This window comes from Ambystoma mexicanum, chromosome 5p (genome assembly GCF_040938575.1).
Source record: "Ambystoma mexicanum isolate Mex_15411 chromosome 5p, UKY_AmexF1_1, whole genome shotgun sequence".
Taxonomy (NCBI): domain Eukaryota; kingdom Metazoa; phylum Chordata; class Amphibia; order Caudata; family Ambystomatidae; genus Ambystoma; species Ambystoma mexicanum.
Window position 1 is genome coordinate 196,377,664 of NC_090930.1, and position 19,443 is coordinate 196,397,106.

General features: G+C 43.5%; 1 protein-coding gene across 1 annotated transcript in view; it reads left to right on the forward strand.

The window, feature by feature from the left end:
- The window catches only part of AMMECR1 (AMMECR nuclear protein 1), a 935,552-nt gene that overhangs the window by 516,543 nt on the left and 399,566 nt on the right, over positions 1–19,443 (forward strand). The window contains exon 4 of the mRNA XM_069612614.1: positions 2,785–2,875. Coding sequence (XP_069468715.1) covers positions 2,785–2,875 — 91 coding nt within the window. The remainder of the gene's footprint in view (positions 1–2,784; positions 2,876–19,443) is intronic.

Here is a 19,443-nt window from a genome sequence, read left to right on the forward strand (position 1 = left end):
GTGGCAGAGCAGTCAAGATTATCATAAGAGGAAGCTGTGATCTGTAGGTAAGTACACTGAACCTAGCTAGTATTGCAATTCAGAGAAACACTTAATGTGTAATATATATATATATATATTTTAAGAATAGTTTAGAATACTTTTCGAAGGCCACTGCTTAGTTTGGAGTTACTTGCGGTTACAGCATTTGACACTAATGACCGTTCTACTGTATTATTGGTAACGTGCACACACCAAGTAATACAGTAATTGTATTTAGTTAGCAAAACCACATAAGATAATGACTTTTAGGAAGGAAAAAAGTTGGTTAGTGTAATACTAGCAGGGTTTAAGTCCAGAACGGCAACCCTAGCTAAAGGCAGTTCGGAGAGGTCTCAAAGTCTTGATAAGCAGCAGAACAAACTCCTGTGCATATTTTCTAGTCTCTAAGATGAAAGATGATGCAACTAATGTTGGTACCCCTGTTGAAGGACTCGCTAAAGGGACACAAGCTGCAGCTTGCGTCAGAGCTAAGAGGGAGTTGCCTTGGCAACACCTCCATGCACTCAAATGCTCTGGAGCAACTTTTTGGATTAAGGTTAGCAATAACTTTTTCACCACAGTACCGTAGGTTTGAAGAAATGTTTGTGGCTGGACTCTGCTCGATGTGGAGGCGCTGTACCTGACCTGGATTCTTTGGTCTGGTGACGAAAGGCAGGACAATCGACAGGCTGTCTCGGCAGCAGTCTTAAGGGACCTCTGGCAAGGATTTCAGAAACTACTCTGGTCACTTGTTTTGTTGCCTTTTCTGCAGCACCAACAAAGGACGCGATTCACCCGGTCATGCCTATTCTGTTCCTGAAGTCCTGCACTCTGGTGAGGGGATTTTGACGGGTGGGATTGTCGCTGGAGTTTCACCTGGAGCTCCGAAAACACTTGGACGGTTTGGGCCTCTCCACGACTATGCACTTGAATTGGGTTGGAGGTCTCCTTGTATTGAGGTTCTGCAGCTCTGGAAAGTAGCAGCACCCCAGGAGATCGCTCTGATTAAAGTTAGCTTTGGGGCTGGTTGTTCCCACCAGTCAAAGGGAAGGAGTCCTGCTCCTTGGGGTTCTTCTGTTGCACAGAAAATCTTCAGAGCAGCAGTGGTCGCTTCGCAGAGTTGCAAAGGTTCTGCAGGTGTCTGGCCATTTTCTTCTCCGGTTTCTTCAGCTTCCAGTGGTTAACTTGCCTTTCACCTCAGGAATCGCACCTTTTATTCAGTTTCAGAACACTCTGCTGCAGTCTCTCTCAGCAGTTTACAGAAGGGGGTGGGTGGCTGTCCATTCGGGACAGCCTGACCCTCATTGGAAGCTGGTTCCATTCAGGCACTCAGGCAGACAAAGAATAGGGGAGTGAAAAATTCCTCCCCCCACTTCCTGCCTGCCAAGACACACTGAAGCCTAAGCGAGGACACCTAAGGGTTACAGTCAAAGGCATAGCACACAGAGACCTCCCCCTCCCAAAATGGTAGAAGAAAGGCTAACAAAGAAAAACTGCGCTAGAAATGGTGAAAAAAGAAAGAAGCCACCAAGTTAGTACTTAAATGACCTTTTTGTGCACCAGGACTAGATGAACATAGCCTGCGGTAGAGAATTACACAATAGTTGGTAGAACACGTCCTCTGCCATCAGCCATAACTAGAAGGTTGTCTGTGAGAGACAAAGGAGTAGAGAGAAGGGGATTCTAGGTATGCCCTTGGACCTCCCCATAAATTGGTGCATGCCAATCTCTCAGACTATAACGTTTTGGGAGAGATACAAAGTGGCTCACCATCTTTAAGAATTGTAGTTACTCTGGGATAAAGAAAGGAATCTCAAAAGAGAACCCAAAGGGTTCCTAGCAACACTGCCCAAAAGGATAAGGAGCTGGTTGCTGCAATAGTAAAATACAGATGCCTTAAATAGATATGGAGAAAAGTAGACTACATAGGACAGGTAAAACACAGAGAACAGAGTTCCAAAAGACAGCCCATTAGAATGAATGAGTGGAAAAAGGCTCCACTCATTCAGGATTGAGGAAAAGGGTCCAGCAGTCAAGCCAAAAGTACTGGGGGTCTCACTAGGAGAGGGGTTGAGGCATGAACATGATAAAGCTCCTTAACATTAGCAGATTAATCTAAACTAGCCTTGGTGAAATTACGGTGGGTAGTTTGAATTTATACCAAAATGACAATTGCATGCGGTTTCTTTTTTTAGTATGTAATTAAACAGACCTTTTAAAACAGTTTTTTGCATCTAGATATTGTGAAAATGCATGCTTTAATCGCATTTTTATTCGACAAATGGTTGTACTGCTTTAAAGATTTTTAAAATCATTTATTAACAATTGAATGCCATTTTTCATAGCTTTTTTTATTATAGACATGTAATTGTATTGCTTTTGGCAGCAATGCAGTCTGTTTTCTTCCTTGTGCATGTGCAGTATTTGTGATCTATTATCAAGTGAACATTTTGACATTGAAGAAAATCGGACAACTCAGCTACTTAAAGTGCCAAAATAGCCTAGGAGTAGATCTTTAACGGGCTATTACAATGTTGTTTAGTTTAAAGGAAATTGGCAACACGTTAAACTCAAGCAGTGAGCTGATGTGGATCCTCGCCAGTCAAAAACTGCAATGAGATTATCTATGTACTCAATTTCTATGGCCGTTTAGAAACTGATTGAATAAAAAAAGAGAAATTGTAGATATCCACGTACGGGATGTCAACTTATTATTTTAAACCTTTTTAAAAGTGTACTAACCATGCTGCCAATTTCTTTCAGGTGGGTGTACATGGCATTAGAATAGAATTCATCAATGAAAAAGGATCCAAACGCACCGCCACCTACTTACCGGAGGTTGCAAAGGAGCAAGGTCATTGTTGCGCTTTATTTCATAAGATCTGGTTAAAGATTTAAACGTACATAGAGACCAAAATGCAATATGTGACCTTGCACTGATGTCAGATGGTGGATCATTCAATTGTAAGCAATTTACCTTACATGACGCTTTTAATGTCTATGCAAATTAAAACGATCATTGTTGGAAACCATATTGCACACCACTAGAACTATCAAAGGTTTATTAAATGCTTCATGCAACTTGATGGTGGCGTGGTAAAATAAATTCACCTGTTACTTGATAGATTGATAGACTTATAAGAATATGTGTATCAAACTATCTCGAAAGCAAATCTCCATCATAGACTCACTTTTTACATTGGCATTGACTTTATATTACATGAACATCTTTAGATTTTATTTTCAGATTGAAATGTTGTATTGGGAATTTCCTATGAAAGTCTTTTTTAGAATGTGTACTTGTATTTTGTTTCATATAGCATGAACCTAACTTGGGAGCAACTGAGTGCTGTACATGTGTTGGAGAAAACAAGATGATTACATTTGCAAGGCAATCCAGTGTGGTGGTAATCCAAGACGATTGATCCTAAATCTCATCTAGGAATTCCTTAAAAAGCAAAGTTCTTTTCTGACCTGCAGGAGCATTGGAGAGGTTGGGTCACGACCAGGATGCTAGTCTGGTATGTTGGGGCACAGCAGGAGAAGGAATGTCTAGCGTTTTGCTCTTTATATTTTAAGCCTTGCAATGGTTTGGCTCCTGGAGCGGTGTATGCTGCCAGAGTTGTTAATTTTGTAAGCAAAGGTAGGCAGACGTTCTGCCGATGGTTGCCTTGTTTGTGATGATTTTTCTCACAATCCTGATGTGTAATAGGTAGCCAGTGTAGCCCATACAAAATTGGGGTGATGTGGAATCTCTTGGAAACTATTATGAGCCATGCACAGCTCGATGGACCCCCTTTGGAGGGGCCATATGTACGTAGGCAACCCAGCAAGGACCATTTTCCCCATCAATGTGTGCAATCAGAAGGGTCTGTAACGGTGTCAAAGTCCTGTGCTGGGAGAAAGGGCTTAATCTTGTGCAGCAGTGTTGGCTTCTACCAAGCAGTCTCAACCCTTTTATTGATAATAAAAGATGTACCTGTGTACGATGAACCTATGGGAGTTAGCAGAAGAAAGAGAGGCTTGAACCTATCAACGTGCATGTCATTCAGCCAGCCTTGAATGATTTCCGGTTTGGATGGGTGGCCATGGAGAATAAATTCAGTTTTGGTTGAGTTGAGCTTTAGGTAAATGCTTGTTATCCACATTTGAATGGTGGGATGTCATTCCCAGAGGCATTATGTCTTTACAACAGTTCACTCTGAGGTTCAGCTGGATATTGTCCATGTATTCTAGAGAGATGTTTGGACTGTCGGAGTGAACCTAGCGGTTCCATGTGCAGGATGAAAATCACTGGGGAGAGTGTAGAGCCCTGTGGAACTCAAGATAATAGAGTGACCGTCTTATCTGAAGGTGCCCCTTGGTGTGTGTCTGATAGGTAAGAGGAGACCCAATTGAGTACTGTGCTTAAGAACCTTATTCTTTGCCTAGAGGGGCTGGTCTGTGTGTGGTGGCTGACCATATCATGGTAGTATAAAGGTGCTGGAGGAAGAGTCAATCACTGGATAGTAGCTGTCCTGCATTTGGGACAGAACCCAAATTGGTAATCCCGGAGCACGTCATGATGCCTGATATTCACAGGGAGTTTATTGGACGATCTATAGTTTGAAATGGGTAACCAGTTCATCCCATGCATCGTAAGAAGAGTAGCCCTAATTCCTTTTCCATAGCATTGTTATACATAGGGTAGGTAACTTGAAGAAACACCTTTTAGTTTCCTTTAGCAAATCCTTTATCAATTCTTTGTGTATGTCTTTAGAGTATCCACTGACCCTCCAGGGGTGTAGCATTAAATTGCATTTAAAGACCTAATATCACAGACTGCATTAGACTAGCTTTCCAATATTCATAACAGAATACAATGTACATACCATACTGGTCTTACTGTTCCTTGGCGCAGGCCTTGCAAAACAAAGAGGCAAATACCCTTGTGGGTTTTTGAAAATGGCCCCCTTCTTTCCAAATAGAAATATCGCATGTTAATGTTTACTATATGTAGCATGCTTAAATTAATGAGCTGGAAGTGGAGTTAGAAGTGTGGAAGATTAAATAAAAAAGAAAAATCCCCGAATCTGCTCCAAAAACTGTCTTGTATACCTTGTCAGACCAGATGTGAAATGAAGCAAGCCTTCGTCCCATCTAATGCCACTCTTGGTATGCTTCTTACTGTTGCTGCTGGTTCCCTCCATCTTTTTCCCCTCCTACCCTTCGGCAGTCTTCTCAGCCTTGACGGTCTCTTCCCCTTAACCCGTCTCAGCAGTCTCTTCCCCAACCTCCTGACTAACTCCACGGTCACTCCCACCCCTCTTGGAGCGCTGTGAATTCACCCCCCCCCCACCCTTCACAGTGCCCTCCAACCCCACTTTTCAACAAGCTCTAGGTTGTAAAACAGTGATGGGCATAAAGGGAATAGTTTAGGTATGGAGCCATTACGTCTGTAATGGACTTACCATTACTTGGTTTCAAGAATTCTGAAGTAAATATCCGAAGCGTAACAATTAAGAAAATCAGCTAGCCAATCTTGTATAGCTTTTATCACATAGGCAAACCTACTATTCACTATAGAGGTTGAAACCTTCATTTGTTCTTTCTCAACCATGGGATCTTGAAAGATTTTGCTCTCGTCAGGACGTGTTGCAAAAGTAACTTGGAAACAACTGCTCTTGCATATTTTGAAAGGCAGAGAACACAGGGGGCAGGGGCACTGCATAACACATCCTCAATAAGACCTTCCCTCTGCACTGCCACGTTGGGTGAAGATTGTGGTAACCCTTGTACATTTTGTACAAACTTGTTTCTGTCTGCCATTTAAAGTGAAATATATTGTAGCTGTCTCTAAATTTACCCTTGGTTCTATATCATTCATGGTTGGGTTACATGTTTTTCTGTAACGCATTAGACGCCTTGGCCAAGAAAATCTCCTTCCCTGCGTAGAACACCCCATCAATTATCTGGACCGCCTCTTTAAGATTTTGTAATGTCTGAGCTAATGAATTAATATATAGATTAAAAAATACAAGGACCGAGACACAACGTTAACGAATACCATTTGAAACTGGAAAAATAGTACAATGGGTCATCCAGAGTTTTGAGCCCCAACACTGCACTATTTTCATGATTTCAGACCGCAAATCAATTGGCTTTCCGAACTGATTTAAATTTGCTCAATTTCTGGAAGTTGAACAATCTAAAGCCATTTTTTGCTCTATAAAGGCAACATACAATGGTTCCATTTCTAGGAATTTAGCAGCTAACAAATATACATTTAAAGATTGGTAATCTGTACTCCTCTTAAACAGTGCAGGGTGAGATCTATAACTATCCTAATCTTATCCATAATCTTTTGTAGTAACCATTTACCAAGAATCTTTGGATTTGTCGCCTAAAATGGATATCTGTCCATAACAAGATGAATCCCTTCTAGCCCTTTAAAGATGGGATAAATTATGGGTGTTTTGTCAGGATTGGCGGTATAACCACGTAGAAAATATTGGCTTAAGGGCCTGCACAAGAAAGACCCCCAAATGTCAAATTGTTGCTCAAATTTGCCGGCATAAAATCGTGACCTGGACATTTATTCTGCTTCATACTGAGAATGCCCCTCTCAGGAGTTGAAAAGACCATTTTGCCAACTTCCTTTGTCGTTGGTAGAGCTGTTACTCTGGGAGGTTACGTAGCTAAATCAATGCCATTTTAAATGAATGCAAGACATTTTATCCAGTCATATGAAGTTACATGATTTATCATTTTTAAAGTATCAAATATGGGGTTACCAACAAATTCACAGAACCTTCTTTTATTTACTTTCTTGAAAGCTAACAATAGTCACCCACAAGGGTTCAGTTAGCGCTTTTTTTCCTCTGCTCAGTAAAAGACTTAAACGTTTTTCTCAACAATGCAACCTTGCATGGATCCCTGCTTAAGCAATAGAGCTTGACATGCTTTATTAAGTCTGCAGCCATGTCGGTTAAAACAATATGCGATTGGCAGTAATTGCCTTTATTGCGTGGGCGCAATAAATGCCCAAAATCTAGGATTTTTTTCTGTAGTTTTAAGTGGATAAACTGGCTAAATGTTCAATGTTTGCATAATAAGGAGCCAGAATTGGATCACCATATTATCCCAATGGTATTCTACAGTGAAAAGCGGACACATTGTCAACGTCTGTTTTAGTTTCATTCACTGTGGGAGTTGGAACAAAATTAAATCGGATTGGACATTATCGGCTCTTAAAATAACAGCAAAAGCATAACTGTAAATTATAGAATGTTGTGCCCAGTGACTGTCTATGGTAAAGCGACCATTACCACATGGTAAACCCAATTCAATAATTCAATTCTATAAAATTGAAGTACTACTAGGTAAGCAATCCTTATTAATTACAGATGGCAGAATATCCAAAATCGGATCTTAGTTGGCATTTCATTTCTCTGAGAAGTGCATAATGGTACACTGACACAGCCAATCTCTTGTATTGGTCTTTTAAGGCACTACATGCTTTCTAGAGCCGTGTCCTTCTTGGATGGCGTTTAGTAATATTTACATCCCCGGCCACTTATAGCCAGTGGTGGCTCATAAATGTTTTAATTTGAGGGGTATAAACATCTCCCATGAATGTTTGCACATGACAAAGTGTAGGCTCAAGCCGTGGAATGTAGACGCGGAAGCCTGTTGCTCTGTTGGCCATCAATATCCTTTCAAGTCTCCTGAGTCCGAATTGAATAGCCAGTGGAGCAGGCTTGTTAAACTGCCACCCGACAGAATTGGCAACGTTCTGCTGCTTTCGCAGAGTAAATTGGAGCCTGGAAGCGGGAGATCGTAACTTACCTACCAGACGGCCTCTGGCGCTACGAGGACCCAGGCGCCATCTTGCCAAACACAAGATGAGCAAGAGGAGCTGCGTGGTGAATTTTGCGGTGGCCTGCAAGATTCGGGAAGCTACAACTTGTATGGCGAAGCAGCAGATCACTGAAGAGCAGTCTGGGTGGAAGACCGGTATAACACTCCTGGAGGCGGGGGAGACTAACAGCTTTGGTGTGAACGTTGCCCAAGGAGTCCCTTGTGTCCGAGGCAGAGCTTGCCGCCTGGGTGCAACCAAGAGCGGGGAATGAGCCACACTGGTGAAACGAGACCGTATGGGATACACAGTACCGGTTATACACTGAAGTGGTGGGGATAGAGGGCAGGGGGGTGGTCACCTCCTGCTGCGGATTGCTCGCAAACTGAAGCTGCCGACTGCACACGACAGCGAGACCATAGATGTAGTCTCCTGGGTACGTGTTGAGATCTGACCAGGAGAAATAGATCGCTCTCGTTGGGGCGAACCTCTGTTGAAGAAAGAGTCTGCATTATTTTGGTCCATCTGCTGATCCTATGCGCTGGGCTATACTACTCCCAGCGGCTAATCGCAAACTTCAGACCTGCTTAGTGCAGACACAGACCTGGTTACTACTGCAATGCTGCTGAGGAGTGAAAGGTAAAAGACGCCATTGACATTTCATTGATATTGTGGGTACTCCTCGGTAGAACCCAGGAGAATTTGGAATTGCGTGCTACTTGTGAAACACTGGTAACAGTGGGTTACTGTCCCCCTCCTCCCTGACTCTGCAAGACTATGGTGAAGGAAAGCGGAGGGAGCACTACACCAGAGCAAGATGGAACACTTTGCAACGGATCTCTCAGTGACCACTCAGTCCTCCTCAAAGATTCTCTGACCCTGAGGAAACATTACAAGACCCACATATCTCTCTCGCTGAATGATATAATGGTTACCATCCAGGAATCTCGCACATCAGTGGAAGGGAGGATAGATTGTCCTCGGAAATCTCCTTACGCCAATGCAATGCTAAGAATGGAAAAACTAGCGACAGTGACACAGAAATTGGGCGTCCGCGAAAATCGTGCAGAAGACAGTGAAGGGAGGTCTAGACGAAATAACCTCTGCATACTAGCGATACCAGATGGATCACAGGGTCCAAGCATGGAACTCTTCTTCGAACAATGGTTTACAGATGAAATGGGACCCAAGAAACTATAATTTATTCTTGGTGAAAAGAGCCCATAGGGTCCCAAAAGGAAGACATGTTCTGGGGGCACATCCCCACATGGTGATGGCTAGACTCCTAAACTACTGAGATGCTGTACTACAAATGGCAAGAGTGACAGGTCCCATCACGTTCAATGGCTCAAGGATAGATTTCTTCCTGGACTACACGAGTAAGGTGTGGAGAGTCCGCAAATCATTTGACGCAATAAAGAAAAAGCTAGAGACTAATGGCATCAAATATGCACTGTTCGCAATTAAAGGTATGTCACAGAACAAAAGCTCTTCTCTTCAACACACCACAAGGGGCCTGGGAGGAGGATACCAAGGGAACGAATCCCAGCTTCAGTCGGGTACGGGAGAATGCCACACAACGAACATGTAAGATTATTAGCATGGAATGTTGGTGGCATCTGCAAGTATAAAACACAGGATCATACTGTAATTTCTTAACACATTCGCCTGATTTCGCTCTCCTAACAATCTGGCTGGGATGAATTGCTGATTATTTGGGCGATCTAATTGCAGGAGCTCCTTCCATGCCGGATTCACTAGGGGCGCACTAATCTTGATCCACAAAAGGGTGCCATTCTCATTTATTGAGGTTCAGGCAGACCCCAGGGATAGATACGTGGTGAGTTATGGGGGGTGTCATCTGGGGCATTGTGGCAATATATGCACCCCCTCTTACACAGGAATTGCTTAATGATCTCCAAATGTATTGTAATGTCCCAAGCGGATAGATGGGTATCGGGGGGGGGGGGGGGCTTTTAATGATGATCTAGATGCCAAATTAGACAGATCCTGATTGGGTAGAAGAAGCCTTGATGCACCCACCAGACTGTACACATTTGCTTCAGCAATGGGCTTGTTAGATACGTGGAGGGAACTAAATGCGGTTGAGAACGGGGTTCTCCTTTCTATCCGGGGTGCACTCCTCCATGTCTCGATTAGATTTCTTTATTCCACAGAAGGAGGGACACGGGCTGGTCACTGCTAGGTTCCTAGCTAGGGGGATCTCGGATCACGTCCTGTTACTTATTGAACTCGAGTGATCGTGGGGGGGTTTGAGGGAGGGAGGGATCGCGGGTTGACTCCACAATGGATTTTGAACTCCTATTACTTGGGCTTCCTGGAGTATGCGGACACACTGCAACAAGCAGGATTATTTTACTGTTTAACGAAGGCTCAGTGGAGAGTCCTGTTGCGGTCTGGGAGCGGTTTAAAACTCTAATAAGAGGGGAGACATTGTCATTGACTGCAATGCTCTGAAAGAAGTATATGGCTAAGGTGCGAGAAGCACAGATGGCAGTAACAGCCACAGAAGAAAACTTCATTAGGGCTAGAACCTCTAATGCACAGTTGACACTTCAGACAGCTCAGGAGACTCTCTGCAATATGGCATTAGACACAGCAAAATTGGTGCACAATGTGTGACAAAGCCAGATTTATGAAACCAGAGATAAAGCAGGGAGGATGCTTATATGGTTGGGGAATAAGACCACATGCAATAACCAAGTTTGAACTCATTATTTGCGAGCACGCATATTGTGCAAGAGTTCGCTGAGTACTATGAATCCCTGCATATGATGCCCCTGGCAAGCACCCAATAGAAGAATGGTTTGGCGTTGACAACGCAGTGAATCTCCTGCAGCTGATGATGCAGCAACGGGCTGCACTGGACGCTGAAATTTCAGAAGACTTGATAGACCGCCATTTCCCAACTCCAGTCTGGGAAGACCCGGGCCCAAACGGATTTCCTCTTGAAGTGTGGAAAAAGCTCAGGGACACATTGGTGTTCCCCGATGCATTGGTTATTTATGTAGTAACTGGGATCAATCCCAACTGAAAATGTTGTTTCCGCGTCCCGCGTCGTGACGAAGTAGAGCTCTACTTCGCCGGGACGCGGAAACGACATTTTCAGTTGGGATTGATCCCAGTTATTACATCTTCAGTAATGGTTACAAGAAACAATGCTGGATGTGCCCCGATGTGAGAAAGGCACCTTGCCGAAACACTTGTAATGTATAGGGCAATTTAATTAAACCTTCCTATCACATAACCCTACCTGGATTCAGCCTTATTTTCTTCTGGCGCAGTAATATGGTGCAGTCACAGCAGCTTGTTTTTTGAGTTTAACAAACGGAGTCGAGTAACTCAGTCTCCATTCTATGACGCACCAATGCGACAGCGCACATTTTTGCAATTAACCAGGTCGCGGAGGCATAAAGTGATATCGACCCAAAGTTCCTTCACATTAGTTTGGTTATTTATGCAAAGCAGACGTGACGGCATATTACCAGAGGACCTTAGAAAGGTGCGTATTGCCATACCGACCAATCTCGCTAATCAACAGAGAAATCAAGATATTGACAAGAAATAATATCACTCTATGCGGATGATTTGCTGGTTTACATGGGGAATCCCTCCACCTCCTCCAGGGTAGCAACGAAACTCATGATTGACTACCAAGGCTTCAGTGGCCTAAAGGTGAGTTGGCAGAAACCGGTTATTTTACCATTACCATCCCCCCCTCAAACTCCCCTCCCAAGACAACACCATCGGGTTTAAATACTTGGGGATTCAGATGGGGATACACAACACTGGATTCAGAGAACTACATTTATACCCGATAATTAAGAAATGTAAACTTGAACTTGCGTACTGGCTGACTTTGCCACTGAACCTAATGGGCAGAGCAGCTCTTTTCAAGATGATATACCTGCCCAAGTTCTTGTATGTATTGCAGAATGTTCCTTACATGATTCTGGGAAAGGTATTCGGGGACATTGAAAAGGTGCTGAGGGAGCTGCTATGGAGTGTGGGGGGCAAACAAGCTAGAATATCCCTACGAACCCTGCAAAAATCGGTGTGGGAGGGCAGGTTTGTTTTGCCCTGCCTGCAGTAGTACTACTGGGCAGCACAGATTGGAGTAATTAATGATTGGTTACAGGCGGACCCTAAATTACCACACATTGCAATTGAACCTAGAGTCTAGCACTCCCAGAAATACGTGCAGCAGATATGGGGTGTAGCCCACAAGCATATAGGGTGGAATGTGAGGCCCACCTTGATTCAACCCCTGTCGGGCAACTCCCGCCTTGCCGGCTCAATAAGATGGGTCACTTTAGGAATTGGGAGAGTTGTGGGATTCTGTCCCTTGCCGACGTGATACAAGGGGGTGGGGTGGGGGGGAGAGACTCTTTCTGTTTGCGAAGCTACAGGAACAGTTTGGCCTCCGTGATTGTGAAAATTTCAGATACTTGCAGCTTAAACATGCGGTTTGGGCACAATTTCCAGTTCTGCTAGATATTCCGCTGAGCTCCCCACTGGTGGCTAATGTGTTCCCAGCATGTATCACAACCAAGGTCACGTCCACCCGCTACCAAGTTATGTGCGCATTCGGGACTCTAGAGCTGTCTAGATTGAAAGAAAGGTGGGAGGAAGACGTTGGCCACTTGGACCTGGAGGAATGGGTGGAGGTGTTGTTTCCTAGAGCGGCGGGCATATTGATGAAACTTCGCTTAATACAATAAAATTACGCACCACGTTTTACTCATGCACAATGTTGTGTGGAGGGTTGAGGATGACAAATACTTGATGTGCAGAGATGAGAGGTACGTTCAACAACATATGGGCGTGCCCACAAGCACATACGTTTTCGGAAGAAATGTATTGATAACATGTCAGCAGCATTAGGTTTCAGTGACCATGGAACCCAAATGTGCTTTATTGGGAATATGGGGAGGAAACGGGCTTCACCAAGTTTGTTGGTTGCAATGGGACAGGTTAATACTATTGCAGTACTTTGGGGGGCACTGGACTATCTCCGGCTATTCCGATGGCTCGCATAAATTGACAGGTGCATGGCCATGGAGAGAAGTGTATACAATGCAAGGTGGTGTCCACGGAAGTTTGAACATTTGGGGCAAATGGGAAGAGGGCATTTAAGAAAAAATGGGTTGGGATCTGTTCATAACTTCGCAAATTATTGTATTGATGCTCACCAATGTTTTAAAATATTTTTCTTACTGGAACCTACTTTTTTGTTGTGCCAAGAATGCTTTTAATGCAGTGCAACAAATAAAAAAGTTTTAATGAAAAAAAACAATGCACAGCAGCAGTCATTTGAGTGATTCCTTTTCCCGCAATATATGCCTGTAGTCTTCCAGTGTGTAAAGTAATTTCTATACTGGCTTGCCAAAATGTCCATTCTAGCTGTTAACGTAGGCTAGTATTACCACATAACATACTCGTGCCTTTGCCCATAATGCCATGCCAATGCAAGAAAATATGCCCCTGCTGAATGTGGCAATGTATGCATGTACACCCACATAAATATACTCCGGTTAGCTTGGCCTATAGGTCCAGGAATATGCTTTAAGAAGGCATTTCAATGTTGGATGTGCCAGTATTCCCACATTAGAACACATGTTTTGTTAGTGGCATTGGTGTATAATAGGTAAGGGAAACCTCTCCATGGATTTAGCAATATATATCCGGGAAAGACATTTTTGATGAGCAGGTGCCAACATGGGTTGGGCATTACTCTGTAGGTAGTAGCTTTAGAGCACCAAGAGCTAATACACAGCGTTCCAGAAATCCAACTTGCACACAAGATGCAAACACTCATAGCCTGTCTGTTCCGTTCTGTATTAAATGTGCCCTTTATTTGTGTCTGTCCATATTACCAAACATAGTTAATAGATGTGCATGTGTGTATGGGCCAGTTGGCTTGGGGAGTGAAAAAGTAGCTCCTGGTAACTGTTGGTTTCAAGTTAATCGGGTTCTCCTTAACTAGAAGCAGGAGCCAAATAGCTCCCAGCAATTTCAAATCCTGTATATGCAAATATTCACAAGTAAATATACACTGAAGTTGGTTCTACCTGTGAGGTACTAATGTCATTGTGAGAAAAAGTACTTCTTTCCGCCTTACCCGCACACCCTCTGCATATTCGCTGCTGCTCCACACGGACCTGCACACGTATACACATTCCAGTCACACATTCACTGACAACACCCCATCACATTCTCGCACATACTTGTGCATATTCACACGACTGCACTCAGATGCACCCTTTCACACATACATCTACATTTGCCTGTATGTTTCCAGCACTCTTCAGACTGTCTTGGCACATGCTGAACCAAGTGTCCTGCCTCCTCCATGGTGCCGCAGCAGTTCACTGACCCATGGCTGCCGTCAATCAGGGGGACAATACAGACTTTAAGTAACAGCATTGTGACTGATTGCCATCTAGCAAGGGTGTAGAAGTCCTCATAGTTTCTCATTTCATAAGCTCCATGCCAAACGCATAGTGTACAGCTGTGCTTTGCTGCTTCATTAGCCTGATCTGCAGCTCCTGCTCTCCAGTGGCCAGAGCCGGTTATGGGGGGCAGGGGGACCCCGGGTGCTCATTTGACACCTGCAGGCAATCTTTTTTTTTTCTTTTTTTTTTTTTGCTGCCTCCCAGCAAGACTGTAGCCATGGGAGCTCCCTCGTTCCTTTGTGAGGGCAGGTAACACCCTTCCCAGAGAGAGCCACTCCACAGGAAGCTGACCTGAACTAGAATCCAAGGGCACAAAATGCACAAAAGGAGTACATTCACACCAAGGTGCTTCATACCAAAAGGGGCTTTGATTCTAATGAGGCGAAGAGGCGGCAGAGTTGGTGTAGACAGAGGGCGCTCCTTACAGTGCACCCAGTCACTAGCAACTTTGCATTCGAGCTGACCCTGGTGGTCCTCACAATACACTATTTTTCAAGCATTGGAACCCCAACGAGTGACTGCGCAACACAGCTCCCTATCTAGAACAATGCAACTGATGCATTCAAGTCACTTCTAACAGCACCAAACATCCAGGTTTGCTGATGTGGAACCGCCAAAAAGCTACTATTGATCCATAACTGCCCGTGGTCCATTTCGGAACCTAGACACTGGTTAAGTCACTTGTGCACCTTTTTCCTAAAGAAATATCATTTTAAAAGAATATTGTGGTTATTGACAGTCTTTCAACCCTGCATTACTGTCATTCTCATTTCTTGCATATTCTCTTTTCTTTCCACAGGGTGAATTTTGTGCAGTTTTCCATTTAGTTTTCTTGTAGATGGTGTGTTTAAAGCATATATTTATAGAACCTTGAATTAGACCTTCCCTTTTGTTTTGGATTGTTAATTGTTATACTTTGCTGTTTGGATTCCTACTGAATCATGTGCTCACCCTTGGGGTATAGCCTTCCTTCAACCCATGTAATCATAAAAGATAGAGGTATATCTCTTAACTGTATTTTACTTTTATGATTGATGACTTTTGGTTTGTATAGGTGGGGGATGCTTTACTGGAACCCCTTCACCCCGTTGATTACTGGGCCATACTGCAAACGTTCCAGGCTTATATTGGAAATGTTTAATTGAATTGTGCGAGAATCCTGCAACGCCCCATGTATAAAATAAATTAATGTTCTTGATGCTAGGACTCTAGTTATTACAGGGCTTCTGTTAAAACAGGGCATGAATGAGAGTATAAAGCACTCCTTCATGCCCTGTATTTTTTTTTTGGTCTTGGCAGTTTACTGGTCCCGCTTGACGCCAGCTCATCAAACGCATACTAAACATTAGTTACTTTAAACATGTGCACATTTTCGAGAAGCGCAGTTGACTGAGGCAGACAATTCCCTAGATTGTCGTCATACTACATTGAAATTATGGTATTTTTTTTAGCACAGACTCTGCTTCCAGAAGCGGAGCGCTTTACAGAGGTATACGAGAGTACAGATGCATTACCAAGCACTTTTCAGATAACGGAACAGATATACAGTGGGGGTAGGATACATAGCGGTACAGCTGGCCAGAGTGGAGGGGGGAGAGTGGCAGATGGCGACTAGCGCATCAGGTGGTGTTGGGGGGGGCGATGTGAGGGTCTAGGAGAGACTCCTTGTAGAGGTGAGTCTTAAGTTCTTTTCTGAATTGGGCCATGTGGGTGTGTCTGATTCTGACAGGAAGGAGGTCCCATAGTCTTTGGGCATAGGCAGAGATGTTTTTCTGTTCCTGCTTTTTGCTGCAGTGGATTTCATGTTTGCACATGTCCTCGCTTCTGGTGGTGTGCTGTGCACTGGAGTTTCTCTGCGAGATAGCTGGGTGACTTAAGGGGGCAATTTTGTCTTGCAACAATTATCACTCCCAACAAGATGGGAAAGGGCTTACACTCAATCGCTGAACACAGAAAGACACAAGGATAGCTTGTAGTCTAAAACTGCCTAAAGTGGTACTAAAGCTAGGTTTCGCTGATGTGCCGCTTATCTAATAGATGACAGAACAAGAAAAGAAAACATAGTTTGTTTCTTAGGCTATTCAAGCCTTTGACTCTAAACCCCTTCTTTCCATCAAGGGATCTCAATCACTACACATTTAAAATGCAGGAGAGAGGGCAATCTAACAGCATTCAATTGTCTATTTGCAGTATAATACAAATGTAATGACCTATGTACAATATGAAAGACTCCCATTATTTCTAAAAAGAATGGAACATTCTAAAAACTTCCAGTAATTACTAAAACATCCAATTTGTATGTTTATGAAGACCACAACGCATCTACTTTTGTGTGCTGACCCATATTAGTGAAATGTGACTGCACAAAGTGCAGAGAAAAACGTTATGGTGGGATAGCAGTTTTATCATGATCGGTTTATTCTGTCACCGGTTTCGGTGGAGGTAGAAATTTGACCCACTTCCTTCAGGGCCGTCTCCAGTAACAATGTGGTATACTCACTATCGGGAGTATAATAGAAAGGTGCCATCTCATAACGCACCTTCAACAATTGCCTTGTTCGACTGGTGACTCTGTAACGGAAAAGATATGTATAGGTGTACAGGGTCACGCTTTAGTTGCAAGGCTAATTCAATTAGATGGGGAAATGGCGTCTCTTTGCATTTCCTAAATATATACATCTTGTCTAGCAATACCAATTCCGTTATTCAGTCAGTACAAGTTGTGCTAAATTGTTGAAGATAAATGATGAACCTGGAACTACTGATGCCCGTTATGTGCCTGTTTTAACATTAGGACATCCTGAAAATGAGATCCATCAGATGTCCTATAAACAAGAGTGGTACCAGAAGCACTGATCCGAGTTACTGTCCGTGCTTTCCTTCAACTGATTTCTGTTTGTGAATGGTGCTCCAGTCATGAAGGAACCACTCGGTTCATGAGTGTATTACCGTCCACTTGTACAAGCTGTCGAAGAAAAGTGATCGAAGGATCAGTGTGTCCAGCCACTTTGATACGTGAACACTATGAAGTTGGATAATTTCACTGACCTCAGTTAGCATAGGTGGGCTGTGTGCTTCTACACCTTCTAATCGTATTGACCCACTTGTTTCGGGGGACTGGCAAATATAAAGTAAATGGGGGGGCAATTTAAATAAGGTGCAGCTGCTTTACATTGTGAGCTCTCTACAACTCAACGTTTTCTTATCATATTCTCTAAGGGGGCAAGCTCCTTTCTCTATCAAAAATCAAAGGCAGAGTTCTTACTGCCAGGTTTTTAACGCACCGAGGTCTGCTCCGCTTGCCGAGCATTACAATACACATCCAGCCATGGCTTTCTTTACTAGAATTCTCAGCAGTAGTCATGGACGGTCATGTGACCTGTGGTGCGGGTGTGAGGGTTGGCTCGCGTTCCACGTCGTCATGTTCCATGGGTCAGGCGAGTCAGGCTACGTTGTACCTGTCAGTGTAGTAGGGCATTTCATTCATGCCTTGACAAACGGTTTGAGTAAATCATTTTGGAAAAGCATTTCTACATGTTTGAAATTATATGTAGACAAGCAGCGATATCCTGATCACGATCATCACCTCTCCAAAATGTAAAATCATACTTTTAAGTCCCTTACCGTGACGTGGGAATCTCTTCTTCCAGGTTTGTGTGTAAATGTCTTTCCCAGAGTGACACATCGGTCCATAACTAGCTTGTATCTGCCATCTTGGGACTGTTGTATTCATGGCAACAGCCAAGCGAAAGGGGCCCAAGCCATGTATCTGGTTGTGAGCACATATTGCTCTGGTGTGCGGTCGGTTATTTCTTAGTCGTCATGTTGTTGGCTGGTTACACAGGGAAGGGCTAATCTAAGGGGATGCATGGCTGGCCCCAATGTGCGGGTGACCTTAGTGGCATTATTCTAACATTGTCAGGGTCTGCAAAATTATAGATTTATTAATACCCTCTTGGTCTGTACGTAGGCGAAATATCCAGTTCGGTTTTCTTCTTAATAGTAGGGACTGGCTATCGCCTCCTCTCCTCAATTATCGTCCACAATATTTCTGTTGGTGCATGTTGATAGAATTGGAAGTGTGCCACCATGCACGTGTTTTCGCATCCCTGCTGGTTGCATGACATATTCTCTTGGACCTGTTTCTTTATGGGTCTGCTTGTCATCCCGACATATCTTGGATTGTATGGACACGTAATTAGACTCCGTTTGAGCAGTTACAATTAGTCACCGATTTTGTCTCCAGGGGGGTGAGTAAGCCGAGATTCAGAACCTTTGTTCGTCTGGTAAGTGTGCATATGTTACACTGGCTACATGGGTCATGTCCCGACTGTAGGTCTGTGTCCCATAGTGTGCCTGTCGTTCAATCAGATCAGGGGTGTTGGTAAGACTGAACCAGTGTATCCTGTAGGTTTTTTCTCTTTTTAATTGCAAATCTAGGGGTAGGCAGATTACTGGATCCCATATTCAAAATTGGCCACAATTTAAGGATTTACCTCTTAATCCTGTTGGTTTTGTCTGAGTGGCTGAAGACTGCTGTTATCATTTTATCCCCTTCGGGTTTCTTGTTTTTTTGTAATCTAATATCTCGTGGTATGTTCAGAGCTCTTTTTCTTGCGCATTTAATTTTCTTAGGGTACCTTTTTGAGTTTGTCAGTCAGTATAGCTGCTTGAGTATTGTATTCGGTTACTGTTGAACAGTTCCTTCTGTACCATAGAAATTGCCCGAAGGCTCTTGGAGTGCTCTAGCTTCCATCCCAACAGGGAGTTTTGATCCGTAGGTTTTCGGAAGATTGTAGTCGTACGGTTCCCATTGTATGGGCGGATCTCTACATCCAGAAAGTGAATGACCTCCTTGCTCAGTGTAGGTGAATTTCAGATATCGGTTTCTGGAGTTGAGCCAATCCATAAAGTCGAGAAAGATGGTCTCCTCTCCTGAGAACACGAGCAATATATCTTTGTATCGTGTCCGTATGTATAGTCACTTGGTTTTTATAAGGGTTATCTTTATAGATGTGTTTATTTTCAAAATTAGCCATATATTAGTTGGCCAGTGACGGCGCAAAAGTTACCCCCATTGCGGTCCCTGAACATTGTTCAAAAAAAGTC